This window comes from Gymnodraco acuticeps, unplaced genomic scaffold (assembly GCF_902827175.1).
Source record: "Gymnodraco acuticeps unplaced genomic scaffold, fGymAcu1.1, whole genome shotgun sequence".
NCBI lineage: Eukaryota > Metazoa > Chordata > Actinopteri > Perciformes > Bathydraconidae > Gymnodraco > Gymnodraco acuticeps.
The window spans coordinates 260,597-282,447 of NW_022992154.1; the positions used below are offsets into that span (position 1 = coordinate 260,597).

General features: G+C 41.7%; 1 protein-coding gene across 1 annotated transcript in view; it reads right to left on the reverse strand.

The window, feature by feature from the left end:
* Positions 1-15,040, reverse strand: part of LOC117538588 (epidermal retinol dehydrogenase 2-like) — a 28,080-nt gene extending 13,040 nt beyond the window's left edge. Inside the window, exons 1-4 of the mRNA XM_034204442.1 lie at positions 14,905-15,040; positions 12,816-13,143; positions 2,134-2,265; positions 1,494-1,593 (exon numbers count right to left, since the gene is read on the reverse strand). Of these exons, the coding sequence (XP_034060333.1) occupies positions 1,494-1,593; positions 2,134-2,265; positions 12,816-13,136 (553 nt within the window). The 5' untranslated portion in view covers positions 13,137-13,143; positions 14,905-15,040. The remainder of the gene's footprint in view (positions 1-1,493; positions 1,594-2,133; positions 2,266-12,815; positions 13,144-14,904) is intronic.
* Positions 15,041-21,851: the final 6,811 nt, after the last annotated feature.

A 21,851-nucleotide genomic window follows, 5' to 3' on the forward strand; every position in this document is an offset into this window, starting at 1 on the left:
TGCACAGATCTGGAACATTAACTTAAAAACATCATACTGTCTACACTTTAATTACAGGATGCAGCACAAAATACGTAAATAGGTTTGACGTTTCATTGAGAGGCAACTGGAAGTCAGACACTGAATATTTATTGGAAGTTACGGCAGGAGAATTGACAAAGACATTCGCCGCAGCAACAAAAGTGACACAGCTCCTGCCTGGCCACATCTGAAGCTTTCTCACCCAGTCCCAAGTATTTATCTAGTTCTAGATCAGTGTTTCTCAAAGTTTTCATACCAAGGAACACTTAACCAATAAAAAAACACTCGCGGACCACCTAACTCCACAAATATCCAAAAACAATAGGCCTGCTTACCACTCCAACAGTATATAACAAATGACAGCCGAGCAATGACAGCTTAATCTTCTCTGTATCACCTCGTTCACACATTATATCAAAAATACAACTAAAGATTATATAAGCATTTCGTTCAAATGCGATCTAAAATGATCAGGTTTTACACCTCTTATGAAATGTAGACTACATTTATTACGGAGTTTATGTCCGAGCCAACAGACTCACAGATCGTTGGCTACTGAGAGATATGCAAAATGCACTGCATGTAGTTTGACACAAACCTCCGCTGTGGATTTTCAAAACAAAATACAGAAAAACTATGGTCGCAGGCCCAAGTTTAACTCTCTGAGGTCTAAGCCATTTTTTCACGTGTTAGGCTCGCGTGGGCTTTTTTTGTAAAAATGCTATTAAAACATGAACCTTGGTGACCATTGGGCTGGCCTGCATGTCTGCCTACAAAACAAAAATAAAAAAACGTTTTGCAGCCCCAACAACAGCCTCTGATCATCAACGGACTTCATGCAATGCTTGATTGGATGCATATATTAGATAATAATCTCTATCTGACACATCTAAATCTACTTTCAGCATGGATAAATGTTCATAAAAGACATCCATTGTTTGTTTTATACGCTTCTTGAAATAAAAATAAAAACGCGTTTTTCTAGAACAGATTACAAATCGCCTGAAAATAGTACAAACAAGTGGCAACATGTGTGACGAAGGTGTTGGGCTGGGCTATATCATGCAATCGAAACTTAAGCTTGCTGCATCGAGTGAGGAAAACTTATTTCAAATGTGACATTTTACCAATATACTCACGGACCACCAGAGAAGCACTGTTCTAGATACAACTATTCTCACACTCCCTGAAGCAATGTCACTGCTTTGAAGTCCCATCAAATAGTGAGATTGTTTCAGCACTAAAAAGTTCACTTGATTCGTATTTGATCCGCACTAATCAAATACTGTGAGCCGTCACATTTTGTCGGAAAAAATGTTCTAATAAACCTTTGAGTTGCAAAATGAGAACATTTGAGTTGAAAAGGGTCGAGCCAAAACACCCCGCCCACTAGACAAAGAAAGATTGGAACTGGAAAATGTTAAGGATGGATCATTTAAATGTAACAATGGGGAAATCAGAAACATCCATACCTGCCAATCCATTGCAGGATATGAGTCCAGCAGAACTAGCAATGCTGACAAGATGGCCGTGATTGTTGGCAATCATGGCGGGAAGGAAAGCCTTGTAGGTCTGAGCAGAGAGAGACACAAATTAAGCATGATATTTAATATAGAGACCTGAACAGGGATTTGATTGTAGAGCTCAGAGGACAATTGACTTTCACACTACATCACTTCAATAGAGGATTATTTTTTGATAAATCAAAATTCAATTCAATGCTTCAACGTTGAACTTTTAACTAGATCTTTGGTTCTTCATGAAGAGAGGAAATGTGCTTATAGAAGTCACATGACCGAATTTCAGTTATCTGATATGTAGTCGTGGAAGAAACAAATTAGTGGACCAAACTTTAACACTTAACTGGATTTAATCTTTCTAGAATGTATTGATGATTCAATCAAATGTAATTGTATAGTAAATTGTGTTGGAGTTCCTTGCCCTGCCTACATTTAGAACATTATTAGAAAGAAATGCTAAATGATTAAAAAAAATTATCATATCTCTACAATATTGACTGATCTGTCTCTTCATCATCAATCAGGTTAAGTCTCTGTAATAAATAATTTGGACCCAGAGGTAAGCTGTGTGGGTATGTTGTGTCTGACTGACCCAGAAGTGAGACATGGTGTTGACCTCCATCGTCTTCTCAATCAGAGAATCAGGAGCCTCCATGAACGTCTTCCCCGTCACAATACCAGCATTGTTCACCAGAATGCTGACGTCTCCCACCTCCCGCTTCACCTGCATGCAGCAAAGAAAAAGGTCAGTGATCCAATTTTGTAAAAATATACTTTCAAAGATTAGGATTAATATTATAATTCATTTGTATTAATCCCAGAGGGGAAATGTAGTTCCATGCATGAAGAAATTCCAGATATGAATTTCCTGGGCTACTTAGTAGATATTTCCATCCAAATACATCTTGCCAGGTCCATTACCAAGTTGATGATACAATAGTATATGTTACAACAATACTTTAAAGAGCCCTATTATGCTCTTTGGGTTTTCCTTTCCTATGTAGGGTGTTATACAGGTGCATCTCAATAAATTAGAATATCGTGGAAAGGTTTCTTGGTCTTATGTAATATTCAAATGTTCTGAGATACTGATTTTTGGGTTTTCATTTGCTGTAATCATCAAGATTACAACAAATAAAGGCTTGAAATATTTCACTTTGTGTGTAATGAATCCATATAATATATGAGTAACAGTAAATTAACTTTTCCACAATATTGAAATATATTGAGATGCACCTGTATAGGTTTATGTGCATGTAACTGGTCTGGTCCCCGCCCTGCCTGCGGTTGACCAATCACAACAGAGCCGGTCAGCCACCAATCAGAGCAGACTGGGCTCTGGTTTCAGACAGAGGGTGAAAAGAGGTGCTGCAGCACAGAGTATGAGAAAAGAGAGCTTTTTGAACATTAAGCATGGAGACATGTCACAGTAGAGTAGAGACACAACATACTGATATGAACCTGAAAATAGGCTTAATCTGTCCTCTTTAAATAACTTAATGAATACAAATAATAGTAAACATGACATAACCTTTCTTCCTAATCTTTCAATCCGTCATGACAACATAAATATTAAACAGAGCTCTTTCACTTGCATCAGAAGGAGGTTTGTGGAGTTGTAGCATTTGTTTATCGGAAATCAGACACACGCTTTTTTGTTTTTACAGCGTTTCCATAGACATATGCATTTTACATTTACGCTAAATAATAATTTACATGACTCACCACTCCCTGCATTTAGTCAAAACACTGAATGTTTACACAACACTCATCCCTGCCCTGCTTTAAAGACACACACACGTGAGAAAACAACAGGGGAATAGGAGCCTGACGCCATAGGTTAACATGGGTTTATTATTACATTACATTACATTGCATTTAGCTGACGCTTTTATCCAAAGCGACTTACAATAAGTACATTCGACCAGGAAGACACAACCTTGAAGAAAACAGAATCATATAAGTACATCAGGTTTCATAGAGCCAAACATTTCAAGTGCTACTCAACTGGCTTTAGGTAAGCCAGTCCTTTATTAGTATAAAAGTGCTTCGTTAATAGTTCTAACGCTCAAAGTGGAGTCGAAAGAGATGAGTTTTCAGTTTGCGCCGGGAAGATGTGCAAGCTATCTGCCGTCCTGATGTCAATGGGGAGCTCATTCCACCATCTTGGAGCCAGGACAGCAAACCCACGTGTTTTCGCCGATGGAACTTGGGTCCCCCTCGCAGCGAGGGCGCAACGAGTCGTTTGGCTGATGCAGAGCGTAGTGCACGCGCTGGGGTGTACGGTTTAACCATGTCCTGGATGTAGGAAGGGCCAGATCCATTCGCAGCATGGTAAGCAAGTACCAGTGTCTTGAAGTGGATTCTAGCAGTTACCGGAAGCCAGTGAAGGGAGCGGAGGAGCGGAGTGGTGTGGGAGAATTTAGGAAGGTTGAAGACCAGACGAGCCGCTGCATTCTGGATGAGCTGCAGAGGTCGGATGGCACATGCAGGTAGACCAGCCAGGAGGGAGTTGCAGTAGTCTAGGCGTGAGATGACGAGAGCCTGGACCAGAACCTGAGTCGCTTTCTGAGTCAGCTGGGGACGTATCTTCCTGATGTTGTAAAGCGTGTATCTGCAGCAGCGGGTTGTAGCAGCGATGTTTGCAGTGAAGGACAGGTTGTTATCTAGGGTCACACCCAGATTCCTTGCAGTCTGTGTCGGGGAAACAACTGAGGTGCCGATGTTGATTGTTAGGTCAAGTGGGACAATCTTTTTCCCGGGAGGAAGAGCAGCTCAGTCTTGTCAAGGTTGAGCTTGAGGTGGTGAGCAGACATCCACTGAGAGATGTCAGCTAGACAAGCAGAGATGCGTGCGACGACCTGGGTCTCTGAGCGGGGAAAGGACATAATTAATTGGGTGTCATCAGCGTAGCAGTGGTAAGAAAAACCATGCGGGCTAATGACTGATCCGAGCGAGTTTGTGTACAGGGAGAAGAGGAGGGGACCAAGAACAGAGCCCTGAGGGACCCCCGTAGTTAATTGACAAGGGTCAGACTCAGACCCTCTCCAAGTCACCCTGTAGGTACGGTCTTTGAGGTATGAGGTGAGGAGGGAAAGTGCAGAGCCTGAAACTCCAAGTTTTTGGAGAGTGCGAAGGAGGATCTGATGATTCACCGTGTCGAATGCAGCAGACAGGTCCAATAGGATGATGACAGAGGAGATGGGATGCAGTTTTGGCAGTGTGCAGTTCCTCCGTGACAGCAATTATTATAACTAACAGGTGTTAGCTAACTTGGAGCAACAACAACAATGAATATTCCATAGCCTTGTTGCTAATTGGATTGGGTTGCTAATAGTAGCCAAGTAGTTAATCTCAGTTTTTGCCATTTATCTAGGTAACATGATGTGGAAAGCATAGTGGAGGACAATGATGAGGTGAAAGGGCCATATGGCATATGCGCCGGTGACGAGGAAACAAAGAAAATGTCGGTCCGGTCTCAGAGAGAAAGCAGCACGTGAGGAATAACTGATAAATGAATAGACCTTGTTTGTTTGTAGCCTTTATTTAACCAGGTGAAAGCCCCATGAGATCAAAATATCTCTTTTTCAAGGGTGACCTGCTTCCATCTGCCCTGCTTTGCTGCTGTAGCTGAGGCCTGCTTCCATCTGCCCTGCTTTGCTGCTGTAGCTGAGGCATGCTTCCATCTGCCATGCTTTGCTGCTGTAGCTGAGGCCTGCTTCCATCTGCCCTGCTTTGCTGCTGTAGCTGAGGCCTGCTTCCATCTGCCCTGCTTTGCTGCTGTAGCTGAGACCTGCATCCATCTGCCCAGCTTTGCTGCTGTAGCTAAGACCTGCTTCCATCTGCCCAGCTTTGCTGCTGTAGCTGAGGCCTGCTTCCATCTGCCCTGCTTTGCTGCTGTAGCTGAGGCCTGCTTCCATCTGCCCAGCTTTGCTGCTGTAGCTGAGGCCTGCTTCCATCTGCCCTGCTTTGCTGCTGTAGCTGAGACCTGCTTCCATCTGCCCTGCTTTGCTGCTGTAGCTGAGGCCTGCTTCCATCTGCCCTGCTGTGCTGCTAGCTGAGGCCTGCTTCCATCTGCCCTGCTTTGCTGCTGTAGCTGAGGCCTGCTTCCATCTGCCCTGCTTTGCTGCTAGCTGAGGCCTGCTTCCATCTGCCCTGCTTTGCTGCTGTAGCTGAGGGCTGCTTCCATCTGCCCAGCTTTGCTGCTGTAGCTGAGACCTGCTTCCATCTGCCCTGCTTTGCTGCTAGCTGAGGCCTGCTTCCATCTGCCCTGCTTTGCTGCTGTAGCTGAGACCTTCTTCCATCTGCCCAGCTTTGCTGCTGTAGCTGAGGCCTGCTTCTATCTGCCCGCTTTGCTGCTGTAGCTGAGGCCTGCTTCTATCTGCCCAGCTTTGCTGCTGTAGCTGAGGCCTGCTTCCATCTGCCCTGCTTTGCTGCTGTAGCTGAGGCCTGCTTCCATCTGCCCTGCTTTGCTGCTGTAGCTGAGGCCTGCTTCCATCTGCCCTGCTTTGCTGCTGTAAGCTGAGGCCTGCTTCCATCTGCCCTGCTTTGCTGCTGTAGCTGAGGCCTGCTTCCATCTGCCCATGCTTTGCTGCTGTAGCTGAGGCCTGCTTCCATCTGCCCTGCTGTGCTGCTAGCTAGGCCTGCTTCCATCGGCCCGGCTTGGTGCTGTAGCTGAGGCCTGCTTCCATCTGCCCTGCTTTGCTGCTGTAGCTGAGACCTGCTTCCATCTGCCCTGCTGTGCTGCTAGCTGAGGCCTGCTTCCATCTGCCCTGCGCTGCTATGCTGGCGTGGGAAAATGGCCCCTATCGTGATTCTGCTGTGCCTGTTGGCTGTCTTGGACAGTGAGAAGTTCTCTCGTCATCCTGAGAAGTCGATTGGATTCCGTCTGTTCTGCCGCCCGCAGTGGGCATCCCCTGCAAAGGATCGGGTGTGTTTCGCGAACGATGTTCCAGTCGCCTTGTCTCAGCCCATCAGTTCGGGCAAACCTATGTGCCACGATCTGTCTGTGTTGTGTTTTGTCTTGTCTAGATCTGTCTTTGGTTTTCTGTGCTGCGTTGTTTCTTGTCTGGTTTAGATCTGTCTGTGGTTCCTGTCGTTAGTTTCCCTGGTGTGTCCTAATTTACCCCGATTGTGTTCACCTGGTGTCCCATGTGTTTTTCTCCTCCCTCCTCACCTGTGTCTTGTTTGTATGATTAGTCTTGTGTGTATTTAAGTTCTGGTTTTTCTGTCTGTCTTTGTCGGTTTGTCTTGTGTAATGACTTGGTCTGCAGTGAGTGTTCTGTTCAGTCTTTGTTAAATTGTTTAGCCTTGAAATAAAGGAGTTATTTTTGTCACTTGAATCTGCATTTGGGTCCTGCTTCCTACACACATCGTAACACTGTTTGTCTTTTTAGCTTGTCTTCCATGATGGTTCTTCAGGACTGCTTCTTGAGCTCTAACCACACTTTCGCAGATTTGCTGGTGATTTTAAAGTAGGTGACAATTTATGTGTGTCGATTAAGAGGAAAATATGCCTGGTTTTCTTGTTATTATTGCTATCAGGAAATGTGCAACCAAACCCTGGACCTCCCAGTAGTGGTAGTCAGATCGCTACTCCTGCTGATTTTAAATCTAGGTCTGGGTTGGGTTTCATCCATTTGAATGTGCGCAGTCTTTTATCTAAATCTAAACTAGATTTTGTCCGCATCCTGGCAAACTCGACTGACACTGATGTCATTGTTTTATCAGAGACGTGGCTAAAAAAAAATCTATTTTGGCCTCTGACATCTCCTTAAATGGTTACAATGTATATCGTACCGACCGACCTACGAAAGGTGGTGGCGTTGCCATTTATGTGAAAAATAAGTTTTAGCCTTGAATATTGAAGTGTGCAAAGGGCCAACCGGTCATGGTGGTGGGTTGTTACAGACCTCCCTCAGCAGTCCAGGAGTCTCTGTCTATTTAACTTACATGTTACTCAGATTTGTAGACAGTCCTACTCGTCCTAATATAAAGTGCCCTAGTAAATTCTCCTTAATTTATCTAATTTTAACTAATGTTCCCCATAAATACTCAGCTGTGGGAGTATTTGCTAATGATGTGAGTGACCACTGTGTAGTTGCCACAATTAGGGACACAAAGGTCCAAAAGGGTAAAATCAAAATAGCTAAGTCTAAGTAGTATCTGTTAGTTACCACTAAAAACCTGAACAATCCTAGAACATGTTGGAAAGCCATTAAATCGATATGTGGCTCTCTGTTTGATTCTGTTTTGTACTCTGTTTCTGTGAACACCACAGTCTGTGACTCTGAACAATGTGGTTTGGAAAAGCCCTTAAGTTTTTCTCCTTTTACTGTTGATGTTGTTCGTGAAGCTTTAACCAAGTTAGATCCTAAGAAACCGGCAGGTCCAGACAACGTAGAACCTTTCTTTTTAAAGATAGCTGCAGATTGTATTGCTCCACCTCTCACTACTCTTTTTAACCTCTCCCTCAGCACGAAGACAATTCCAAAAGTATGAAACTCAGCTTATGTCCTGCCTTTGCTAAAAGGTGGGGAGGCTACTTTATTAAATAAGTATAGGCCCACCTCTAAATTGTCAGTTCTGGTTAAGGTTCTTGAAAGCCTGGTGAGTGAACAGGTAAAGGAGTTATGTAAACATCAGTCAGGTTTCAGAAAGCAACATAGCACCATCACTGCGACAATGAAAGTTGTAAATGATATTGCGGATATCTTAGACAATAAGCAGAGTTGTGCAGCTCTGTTTATTGATCTTTCCAAGGCGTTCGATACCGTCAACCGTCATATCCTGAAGCAGAGGCTGGCCTGCATTGGTATATCCAGCCATGCAGTGGGGTGGTTTGTGAACTACTCTCTGAAAGGTCCCAATGTGTTCAATTTGATGGGCTGTCTTCTGAGTGGTTAAACATTGCTAATGGTGTTCCTCAGTTCTGTTTTAGGTCCACTATTATTCTCCATCTACATCAACAGCTTAGGTCAAAATGTGGATGGAGCAACTTTAAATTTGTATGCGGACGATACCGTGATGTATTGTGCAGGTCCCTCCATTAAGGAGTAGGGATAGGTACCGAGCCCCGGTATTAAACGGGCCGCGGGGCTAAATTATTAAAGACCGTGCCGTTAAGCTCCGACGTTAGCGGTCTTTTTATCGGTAGGCCTACTGGTGGAGACATGTACAAAATATATGTCACGTGTATTATTGCTACACAAACATTATATTGCAGTTTTAGTGTCGCCAACTCCGTTTCTAACATGCAAAAAGACTGCAAAATGCGTCTATGATTAGTATTTTCGATCTCTCTCCCCCGCCTGCTTGTGAGGGGGCGGGGCAGTTTACACACACGCAGCTGCTACTGTACATGCAGCAACACACACACACACGGAGGAGATGGCGGAGAGAACGCGCTCCGAGGTGTGGTTAAACTTTACCCGTCTCGATGCTCTTTACCAACAGTGCTATAAGTGTTTAGCATGTAAGGGCGGTAACACGAGCAATTTGTCTAAACATTTAGCAAAAGTGCTCCACATTCAGACGGAGGAATGCACCGGGTTCGACTGTCTTTCTAGCAGCTCTGTAGCCCCGTCCACGAGTAACGTTTCCACGTCAGGTATTATGTATGCTAGCAGCAACACACGGAGTTAACTACATTGTACAAACATGGGTTAATGATGAAAGGTAACTGAGTTATTTAGTTTGTTAAAGTTTCAGCTATTCTGTTTACAGTTATGTCATCAGATTATTTAATACGATTTGTTAAAACGTTGTTGTTTCTTTTGATGTGAAATATTATGTATTTAATTTAAATAAAAAGCAATGTTATTTTTGTTCACAATTTGTTTAGTTAATTTTTTTCTCCAAAAGAACCGATAAAAGTACCGTTAAAAGATCGGACCGATAAGCGGTATCGATAAAAGTAGTAGTACCGTTAAAAACGTTAAGATACCCATCCCTATTAAGGAGGCTGTTGTTAAATTGCAGGCTGTTTTTAATATTATCCAGATGCAGCTCTCTGAACTAAAGCTTCTTTTAAATGTTGATAAAACTAAGGTAATGCTATTTTCAAAAGCTAAAAAGACACCAGTGTGACGACCACTCCACACCACGTGGGGTGCCGTCTGGTTGTGCGTGTGTTTTGTGTGATTGCAGGTTCCAGCTGCAACTGTCTGATGAGGCACACCTGATCAAACAGGATATAGGAGGAGCCCAGCCGGTTACGTCGGTCTCACTCATCTGGGCACTTTCTCGGCGCCAGTTTCGGGACCTGATGCTGGTGTTTATTTAGTTGACATGTTTAACAAATAAACGTATATTCTTACCTCTCGTCTCGCCTCCCTGCTTTATGTTACAGCCCACGAGCCGGGTTATAACACCAGAGACCACTTTGGATATTGTTACTGCGCAAGGAAAAGTACTTGAAGTGGTTTCCTGTTATAAATACCTTGGTATCTGGCTTGACGATTTCCTCTCTTTTAAACTTCAGGTTGATAACCTGCTTAAAAAACTGAGGTTGAAGTTAGGTTTATTTTTCATAAACAAGTCCTGTTTCTCACTTGAGGCCAGGAAAAGGCTCTGTGACCTTTTTACCTGTGCTGGACTATGGTGATCTGCTTTATATGAATGCACCTGCCCATTACCTGATCAAGTTAGATGCTGCATATCACAGTGCACTGAGATTTGTTACAAATTGTAAAGCACTTACTCATCACTGTACCCTGTATGCCAAGGCAGGTTGGCCTTCACTTACTTCACGGAGGCTCAGTCATTGGTACATGTTCATTTATAAAGCCATGTTGGGTAAACTCCTATCTTACATTTGCTCTCTGATCACACAGAGAGTTGCAGGTAGCTATTGCCTGAGATCACATGATGTGGTTTTGTTACATGTGCCAAGAGCAAGGACTGACTTAGGTACGAAAGCTTTTATGTGCGCAGCTCCACTTACATGGAACAGTCTTCAAAAATATTTGGAAATAAGCAAATTGGTTCCACTGCCTGTTTTCAAAGCTCGGATAGGTGCAATGATAATTGATACTCTTTTGTGTTATCTGTTTTCTGTTCACGTTGTAACCTACTTGCTGCCATGTTGGACAGGACCACCTGGTTGAATAAAGGTTTAATAATAAATAATGGTGAGAATGCCAGACTACAGAGTCACTTCAAACAGCTGCTTGGAAATCATTACGAAATCATTAAATAAGAGAGAGGCGTCAACATTGCAGTTGAGCTACAGGATTACTCCCAGACACATTCCCACATTTAAACCCACTGCAGTGGTTAGCATGTAATAAGGGAATATTCCCCTGTCTACTTATCTAGCCAGGTTTTACAAAAGCTACCAGCATGGACGTCACACACAAACAATACATACATACGTGTGCTTACAATACCTTTTTTGACAACTATAGGGCAGAAACTGTATTTCGCAGCTGCAAAGCTAGTTGTGAAACGTGTCTCTCCAGCTGCAAGGTGACGTCTCGCTGACTCACCCTCTCTCTCTTTGATGATGCCAAAGAACCAATTCTGTGATGTGTGAATCACTGGAGAACAGAAGAAGACACGATCCTTGGTTCTTTCACCCACCCCTGAAAGATTTCCTTTTATATATCCTTTCATTTAATATATAGACTGCTGTATTTCTTCACATCCAAGGCTGGATAAGCAGTCAGGGAAATGCCCCGGGTTCCCAGAGAGGGTGACCAGTGGCCAAGTCACATGTTGGGCAAAGAGTAGGTTTGTGAGGGACAATGTGGGACACTTACAGCGATGCTTAGAGGTAGTTTAGATTTCCATAATGTTCATTTAACCCTAAAGAAAATATCAACATTTCTATTGAAACTATTAGCTTGCAAATATGAATACTAGGTTTTTCTATAGGTTGATTTGTTTGCACAAACTATGCAAGTTAAGGACTTACATATATTTGACCGCAGGTAGCTTACTACCACAAACTGCTGACCTGCACAGTGTGGTATACGTTCATTATTTCACCTTGTCTGTTTGGATATCCTCTTTTGGTTTTTCTTTATGAGTCAGGGGTTTCTTATGAGTCTTGCGTAGCTTCAAATCCTATTCACTTCTGGGAGCGATTAAAAAAGAAAAAACTCTGGCAAATGTCACAAAACCTGGGACTATGGACTGATCTCTGTTTCCTCAACAAGGCAAGGACAAACAATGGCGCTTTGTGTATGCAGCGCTTTTAGTAAACGCTGTGCATGTTTCATTAAGTTGGTGAAGATGTTTCTTCATTTGCATGTTTTGATATTTGCATTGTTTTTGAAAGTGTGCAGCTGCCCCCCCAAGTGTGTGTGTGTGTGTGTGTGTGTGTGTGTGTGTGTGTGTGTGTGTGTGTGTGTGTGTGTGTGTGTGTGTGTGTGTGTGTGTGTGGTTTCCGATAAACAAATGCTACAACTCCACAAACCGCCTTCTGATGCAAGTGAAAGATCTCTGTTTAATATTTATGTTGTCATGACAGATTGAAAGATTAGCAAAGAAAGGTTATGTCACTATTTACTATTCTTTGTATTCATGTTAAGTTATTTGAAGAGGACAGGTTAAGCCTATATTCATTAGAATATTTAGTTACCTAGTATGTCCTCCCTTTTTAACACAATAACTTGTCGTCTACTTAAAAGAGGCCCCATTCTGCTCGTGGGGTTCCCCCTTTCCTTTGTGTGTTCTATAGATTTGCGTGGATTTAAATGATCTGCAAAGAATCTGAAAATGACAGAATATTTCCTTTTTAAAATCAGTATCCCTTAAGCTTCTAGTGAGCGTAGCTGTGTGAAAATGGATCCCCTCAGACCAGACACCTGTTGGGTTTCAAGCTAGTTATGTTCATTTCCATGTCGAGATAATCTGCGGCTGTTATTTTCAAACCAGCTCAGCCAGTTCTTACTTTTGCATATTGGTGTATTTAGTTTAGCATGAGTTGAAAAAACCTGAAGGAGCATTCATAGGGATTCTTTTTTTAATTTGAAATGATATTGTGAAATATCACCAAACCCTATAGATTTCAGTATCCATAATATCAATGTCAGTATCCCTAAAACCCAAGATGACTGCTACTGGAACAGGGTGTGACTTATTCCCAGTTCCGACCCCGACTTCTTGTGTGTGTGTGTGTGTGTGTGTGTGTGTGTGTGTGTGTGTGTGTGTGTGTGTGTGTGTGTGTGTGTGTGTGTGTGTGTGTGTGTGTGTGTGTGTGTGTGTGTGTGTGTGTGTGTGTGTGTGTGTGTTGTGTGTGTTGTGTAAAATGGTTTTCAGGAACCTTACCTGGTCTGCCACTCTGTAAACCTCGTTCTTGTTGCTGCAGTCACACACATAGTAGTGCACTCTGCTGGCTCCGCTCTCTTTAGCCAGTCTTGCCGTTTCCTTCATCCCCTCCTGGTTAATATCCCACAACACTAGCACAGTGTTGAGAGCCGCAAACTCCTGAGCCATGAGGCGACCGATCCCACTGCCCGCCCCAGAGATCAGGACCACCTCTCCTTCTATGTTCTTCCTCTTCCTGGGCACAAACAGGTAACCGAAGGACTCCAGATTGTACCAGATGGACAACAGGAGGACTTGGAGGGTTTCCAGGATGAAATTCATGATGGATCTAAGAAGGAAAATACAGAGAACATACATTACATAATGAGATAGCAGGCTAAACCCAAGTCCAAGGTTTAGATATTTGCTTTTTTGTTAGAGATCAATATGTGAAAGTATTTCTTGTCGAATGTTTTGCAGCAGAGAAACTGCCCTGTTGTGAGTTATGGCACATATAGACAAAGATCTCTGGTCTGTGTGGTTTTCACAGGAAGTTTGAGGTAGGCAAGCGTGTGTGGACTACACCGAATTTGGCAACATTTAAAGTAAAATGAGAAGAATTAAAACGGTTAGTTTCCAAAAGCTGACATTATCTGAGCATTGTAGAAACACGAGCCCACATATTTTACCCCACTTGCCAGAACCTGTGAGTGCGCTCACCCTGAATGGATCAATAGATTGACCACATGTGGGTCTCACATGGGAAACTGTGTCCTTGTGTGTCCTAAAGGGGCATTTTGGAGGGATATTTTACAATTTAAATGAATTCAACAATGCTTAAATGTGGCACCAAATAAAAAAAATTAAAATGCCAATCCAAACATTGCTGTTGATTATGATTACCTGAACCCATAATTACATACTGTAGATGAAGAGAAACACTAACCGGCATGTTTTTTCACTTAAACATCAATTGGAACGACACAAAATAGAGCCTGGGAATAGTCCTCGTTTATAACCATCCTGTTTTAAGCACTTATACACTTTAAACTGTCGAATGTGAGGTACAAAAAAGGGTCTATGTGTGTCTCTAATGGTCAATGAGGACAGCTATTATTTAACATGACATTTACTTTCTAACTAAGTGCAGGTGCATGTTTGGAATTGTTATGTTCATCTACTCATACATGTATCACTTTAGCACGAGATGTAACTATTTGCATGCTTTTTTACAAATATTTGACATTCAAATTTAAATCTACTAAATTATGGATAATGAATCCATTCACTTTTAAGATGAATACTACTCAAATTAATCTCAACAAAAATTGGTTTGTTTGGTGTATTGAAACTTTCAGCGGTGGAAGAAGTACTCAGATCTTGAACTTGAAGTAGAAGTACCAGAGTGTAGGAATACTCGCCTACAAGTACAATTCCTGCATTCAAAATGTTACTCAAGTAAAAGTAGAAAAGTATTAGGATCAGAATATAGTTAAAGTACCAAAAGTAAAAGTAGTCATTGTGCAGATTGGTCCATTTCAGGATATGTTTTATAATGATTTGATCATTAAAGTGTTATCAAAGCTGGTAAAGGTGCAGCTAGTTTGAATGACTTTGTATACTGCAGGGTAGCTTGTGAATTTACTCCAGGTGGAACTAAAGTCTGATTTAACACTTGATTATATTTCACATCATTCATCCAAATCTGAAAAGTAACTAAAGGTATTAAATAAATGTAGTAAAAGTACACCATTTACCTCTGAACTGTAGTGGAGTAGAAGTACAAAGTAGCAAAATATTTGAAATGCTCAAGTAAAGTGCAACCTGGTTATCAATGAATGACTTCAGCACAAGCTTTAGCTATTTGCATGTTTTGTTCTTTTGTGGAATAATATCGCGTGCTAATTAAGACGCTGGATTGTCAAAATCATGCGCTGTGTGTTCTGAAGGGTTGCCTAACCCGGATAATACACTTTCCTTTCAAATACAATACTAGTTATCACTGAGCAATAAACTAAAGACAAATAGCGACTTTTTGTAAAGAAAGCGGAAAGTGGCAGATAGGACAGAGCTTAATAAAGCATTTATTCGACAGGAGCGTCTAATTTACCGTTATGCTGTGAGCTCCCAGTGAGAGTTGTGCAGGGCTCCGCGGGAGGTAAATAAGAGTGACTTTGCTCACCGCACAGGCGTCCGTTACACAACCACTGCTGTCTCACGTTCCTCCGTGTCCCGCCCTCTCTGTCTGTCACAGTATGGCCCAATCCCAAACCACGCCCTACACCCTACCCCTACACACTCCCCCTCCGTGACGGAGTGAACTCCGTGGAGTGACACCATGGGCCCTTCTCACTTCGGTTAAATGGATTCCTTGCGTCCCTCATTTGCGTCGTTTCCCTGCGACTAGTCCCTCCCACCAGGGAAGCAAGGAGAGATGCAAGGAAACCACGAGAAGCAGGGAAATGAGTTTTAAGAGCAATGGGATGTCCTTTCCTCCGGAGCGTCACGTGAAGCGACGTCCGTTTGATGACGCTGCACAGCTGATCGTCTGACAGCAGCTCTGTTCTCGTTATTTCCACACACACCCCCGCCTCTGTTAGTACACATTTACTGACACAAACATTTGTATCATCTGTTGTAGACCCAAATAAATAAAAATAAAATAAGAACTCATACTCAAAAAAGATAAACGCCATTCTTAAAATGTATAAACGAACAATAGTTTGATTAATATTGATTAGAGTGCACAAAATAAATAAAATAATTGAGAGAAGAAAAAGAGATATATTATCTATCAAAACCCAGTTAGATTAACATTCATTGGATTGCACACTTTGTGTGTTTGTTTGGATATGTAGCAAATTAACATTTTAATAGCACTTAATGACTGACTGAATGGAAATGACAATAAATGAAAATGTAAAACAAAAAAGCGATCATGAAAATGTTTCCAAAAAATGAATAAAATGATTTTTGACCACTTTGTTGTTCAGATATATCACATATTTGTAACTAAATGAAACATTAATTGGAACAAAACACGGTATAAACTGAGGAGTGACTCCCGTGAGGTTCATGTATTTTCTTCACTCCGCTGGGAAACTGCTCTCATGTCAAGAAGCATCAGATCAGTGCATGCACTGCATCGTCCAATCAGTGAGCGTAAGGGGGCGGGGCGAGTGTCTGAGGATTTCATCGAAGGATGGTCTGGTGGTTCCTCGGTTATAGCTCCTCCATTATCGCTCCTCGCTCCTCCGGCAAAAATAAGGCCATTGGGACGCTACTCAAGATGGCGCAGACAAATCAACTTCCGGTGAGACTGAGGAGCGAGGAAATGAAAAATAAGAGAAGTGAGAAGGGCCCCATGGATGTATAATAGAGTGACACTCGCAGCTAATGAGGCTCCCTCCTGTCAGATGGAGGGAGTAAATACAGCGGCAAGCTTTGGGACAAACTTACTTCCGGGTGTACAATTCTCTGTTATCCAATGGGAATGGACGCTCACATTGCCTTTAACAGCCACCGACATAAATGGATGCGGTGCTTCCATGAGCGTCAAATACAGCCGCCGATGGGAATACATTGCAATCAGTTGAAAGCTCTTTGCGTCCGTTTATGATGAAGGAGCCTCGGCGCGTCCCAACTGCACGCCACGGGACGGGACCAGTGGCGGCTGGTGGCCTATTTTTCTGGTGGGGTTCCGGGGGGAATCCCCCGCATTTTTTTTCTTCAGAAATGACCCCTTAAATGACTTCTGGTGATGTTGGGGGGGGGGGAAGAAGACACATTGAGGCTTAAAAATATGAGAAGACTGATCAATACCTCCATAATCTGCAGTGTGGAAAATATTATTTATCAACCTGAACATCTACACTTTACCAGGAATTTGTATTCTCAGAACTGGTCTTTGTTTTTTTCTTTCTTAAAACTGTTCATGTTTTAAGAACCAACACCTCCACCAAGTGGCTTTACAGTGAACTGCATGTGTTATGTAGATAATGTGTTTCTGGTCATTAATAGCATATTTTCAGTAGCATGAATTATAAATATTTAAGTGGTTGTGAATTAATGCAATTTAAAAAAAAGAACCACAGCACAAAACGTAGAGCTTTACATTTGTATAAGACTTGTTTTTGTTTCTGAGGATTATTTACAAACAGGCTTATTTACATATAGCAATAACTCAGAAATGAAAAAGCTACATCATCTAGCACGAACAACCAGTTAGCATAATGATAATACATTTGTTATGTACAATGTAACTGGCAAGACTAGAGCAAGAAAGAACATAAAGAAGTTTGCAAAAGGTTTAAATAACTTCAAGTATCTGTCTTCAGATTTCGTGGAGGTTTTAGTCCGATGGGAAGCAGATTTAAAGCGACACCGAAGATAAACCAAATATGTGGTGGAGCTGCAAACCGTGTAGTGTTGCTGGGACAGGAGGAGCTATAACCGTTGGAAAATACATCACAGACAATGCAACAAACGTGGAGACAGAACAATCACTTCTGTGATAAATGCCCACTTATTAATAAACTTCTAACACAACCATGGGAAACCTCCTCTCTACATACATAAAGTGATATCCAGCTTATTGGCCTATAGCACCTTTTTTACTGCTTTGAATAACAAAAACAAAAGGAAACAATAAACAACTGTTCCTCTGGGGGAAATGAGTCGAACGCAACAGGTTTCCAAACTGTCCTCATGTTCCTGGACTTTGTGGTTGAACAACATTGAAAACAGCTTTGGTATCCAAAAGTAACTTCACAACACAGGACTCTCTTGAAAAAGAGAGTTATAATCTCTATGAGACCTATCCTGGTTAAATAAAAGGTAAAATAAAATAAACAACATTCTGCGGCCGTTTAATTGTCTCTCTAATAAAACGCATTTTATTTTTTAAGGGTCGGCCGTGTGTGTATGTGTGTGTGTGTGTCTTTATTTGTAGAGGAATTTTGCCCTTCTCTCCTTCTGAGTGGCAAACCTCTCAATGACTCTGGTGTTGAAGTCAGGAATGCTGCTAATTAGTTATTTCTCAATTGACAGCAGAGCCAGAGCATTCAGGCGATCCTGTGTCATGCTGTTCCTCAAGAAAGTCTTGATCCTTTTCAGAGTGGAAAAGCACCTCTCTGCCTCAGCCGTAGCCATGGGTGTGGTTACAAGAACCTTCAGAAGACTGACAGTCTCTGTGAATGTCTCCTGCAGATTGTTGTCAACAAAGAACTGGAGCAGATTAACAGCACCACTGCAAGCCCTGAACTGGTCAGTGTCATAGACGAGGGACAGTTCCGTCTTGAGCTTTGCCTTGCCCAGTAGAGGGAAGGCCTCCACAGTTGTTTTCAGCGCTGCTTCAGGGAATGTTTGGCTGTGTTGCTCGAACAGGTCTCCTTGCAGGAGGGTGGCGCTGATCAGGTGTTTGGTGAAGGAGAATCTCTCCTTTGCGTGACTCAGTATGGTATCACATACCTATGAAATAATGCACAATGAAAAAATCAAGACATAATAAATAACAGAATCACCTTTTCACATCTATCAGTCATTATGTCATTAGTGTTCCCTATACGATGTGTAACAAACAAAGAGCTTTCTTGTGAATGGAACCTATCAGAATAACAGGACATCTATCTGAGCGTCAACAGAACAATATTACTGTTTAAAATGAAGTCACTACAATATATACATTTAATGACTGTTTACACTTCATTCATTTATTGTTGGGCCCTTTCTGTCCCCTGTGGTTGCTTCTGGAGGCCTAAACCTTTTCTGATCTGTCTTGATCCCCTTTGAAATGTAGAGACTGTGGGACACTTTTTGCAGTTTAGGCCTTGTTAAGTGTATACAATTCAGAATGTAATAAGCAATAGGCCTTTTATGTGGATATTTTAACTAGCCTACCTATTTATTGAATTTACAGAAAATGGGCTTTATTGTGAAATGTATCATTATTGTGATATGAAATTACCTATATTATTAAAGGATACCACCACGTTCCTATTACTGCTTACCTCTCTAGCCAACCGCTGTTGCTCTTCATGTCCAAGTCCCCTCTGTTTTGTTGTGGGCGGCTGTTGTACAGATCCATCAGGAGGAATGGAGTCCCTGATCCAAACCACAAGTAACCATGTACAATTACTCATTGTGGGAAGAATTGACAAATTAGGTTTGACTATTTGAAATAGTAGTCAGAGATACACCTTATAAACGTTATATCATATATACATTTCCAGTTAGCCTGTTTAAGGTATTTAAACAAGTATGTATGAGTTGGTCTATTGTGTTCAGCTAAATCACATTTAGGTTTCATAGATTTCCTATAATAAGCACATCTCAGCCATTGTAAATAATGATTTACCTGATTGTCTGTATGCTGCTGGTGAACCTCTTGATGAGTCCTTTGATGTAGACAGAGTCGATGTTCCTCTTCTGCAGTTGGCTAAACAGCATATCTACATGTGGCATTATCTTGTGGAACAATGTCAGGAAAAAGCCAAAAACGTCATCTTCCATCATTCTCACAAAGCCCCCAGCTTCTCTCACTGTTATGGGATCAAAGTCACCTGAGTCTCTGATTGTCTTGAAACACTTCAGGATGTGCTCCTTCTGCTCATACATACACAGTGTTAACAGCATGTCTGTGAAAGTTCCATCGTGTTGTGGAAGTGCCAGGAAGTCTGTGTGCCACCACTTGATCCAGGATCGCAGTTCTCTTAAAAGACCTGGAGAAAAATGCAGCAAATCCACCAAGGTCTGAACAAAAATGCACTTATTTTGGGGATGTGGGATGTTGCCTGCTGCATAATGAGGTTCAGCTGATGCGCATAGCAGTGGATGTAGTGCGCACTACTGTAAACATCCTTCACTTTCCGCTGAACTCCACCTTTAGCTCCCCTCATCATCGCTGCACCGTCATAGGCTTGGGCGATTAGTTTGCCCTGTTGTCCATCGGGGAGTATAGTGCCCAGCCTCTCCATCAGCGCGGTGGCAACTGTGTCAGCATTCGCATTTTGAAGAGGGATGAACTAAAAAAAAACGCTCCTGGACGTTGTTATGGGGATCGATGTAGCGTAGCACAAGGACTAACTGGCAGTGGGTGGAAATATCAGTGGTCTCATCCGCCTGAATAGCTAAATAACTGGCATTTTTTACCTCCTCCATAATGTAATTTTTACTAACTGCTAATATGCAGTCCAACAGTTCATTTTGCACCGTCTTTGAGGTGCCTTTGAAAACGGTAGCCGTTTTAAGGTGCTCCTCCAAGACGCTATCTAACGAGGCCAGCAGGTTAACTAAACCCCGAAAAACGCCGGGGTTGTCGGACGTGTCAGTCTCATCATGGCCACGCAAAGCCAGTTCAAAGCCCCCACAACATTTCACACAATCAATAATCTTCGACAAGACGTGCATGTTCTTGTCTACTTCTTCGTTGTGCTTCATAACTGAGATCTTGTACCCTTGATCTAGCTGCGCGACTATGTTAGCTTTGCCTAACATGGCTAGTGTTAACTGTGATGGTTATTCTCGCGTCCAGGAAAGAGAAGCTTAAAAAGGAGACTAAATGGAGTCTCTGAGATGTTTTCAAATTGGTACTTTAATTAATAAAAAGCGTGGTAAAGTCACAAACGGGATATTGTCCGACAGAAAAGCAGCTGTCTCTGGCCCTCGCTAGCAGAGAAAAGAGGCCGAACCGCTCAGGTGCTGCTCTTATATAGCTTCTGTAGGCTCCTCCCTGCGGGCCGGCCCTCCACATCTTAATGTCCGTTGTTACGTTTAAACAGAGGATTCAGGCATTGTACATTCAATACATACTTAAACACGCCTCTTCTCCTCATATTGTCTTTCATCACTTTTCCTTTAACACATTCTAAACGTTGTAGTTAATATTCTAAAAAATACAGAAAATACTTCACGGCTGGTTTGGTTTCTGGTCATTCCGGAAGTTGTCACATCTTACCCACGTCTGTAAACAATAACTTTATTCAAATAAACTATACCTTCATTTAATATTCAGCAATAATAATAATTCTATAGTTGCAGTGTTAAAATCAGTAGGTTTCGGTGTGCATCACTCCATGTCATTTCGCTACTAAATTAACCTCTATAAGAAATGGTAAACTAGCCACATGCTAACCGGAGATGAAGGATTTTCAGAATAAAAGCTTAACTGGTTGTGCACAATAATTTTCTGGTTTTTCAGTATAAAACAGCATTTAAACTGAAGGTACATTTAAGGTACATTATGCCATCAAAACATTGATTTTAATTTCTAACAGTCCCTCCTTACACACCTAAAAGGTGTGTATAATACTGAAATCAATGAGTTCTTCATCTGAACTCTGCATAGTACATAATTCATATCAAAAACATACAATCAAAATGGAATAGTGCGAATATCCTCAATTTTACAAAAATACAAAAATACTTTGACTGTGTTCAAACATAAACGTTTTCCCTTGTGCATAACTTCTAGTGTTAACATTCAATATGGTTCTTCAAAATAGCAGCAATCAGAACATTTCTTCCTCCCTCCTTTCACAGAAACCGTTCTTATAATACACTCAGTGTTAAGGCACTTGTTTTTACAAAGTGAAAATAAACTATTCATTTTAGAATTGTAATGATTCGAAAATACATGAAATCTACCATATAGAACAGTGAAAAATAATAAAAATGAAATAAACTATCTTGTACCAGTGTAATGTAATAATAAAACAAAAAATACACTATCTTGGAATAGTATAGAGTAATTAAAAATAAAAATACACTATCTTGGAATAGTATAGAGTTCAGTGAAATGGATTCACTCCATTTTAGCATTTTATTTTGCTCACTTCTTCAGATGATGTCATCATTTAAAGAGTCACATCGGCTGGACATTCATTGAACAACCTCATCTCTGAACATCCATATCGTTTAACATCATTCAAACTAACTCATCATTTTCATCAACATCTGTATTGGGGTGGGCCGTCTTGTTCTACTAGCATTTGTAACTGTCTCCTCATGAGAAATTTACCCTCCCTCCTTTCATACCATTTAAGGTATGAAAGTAATATG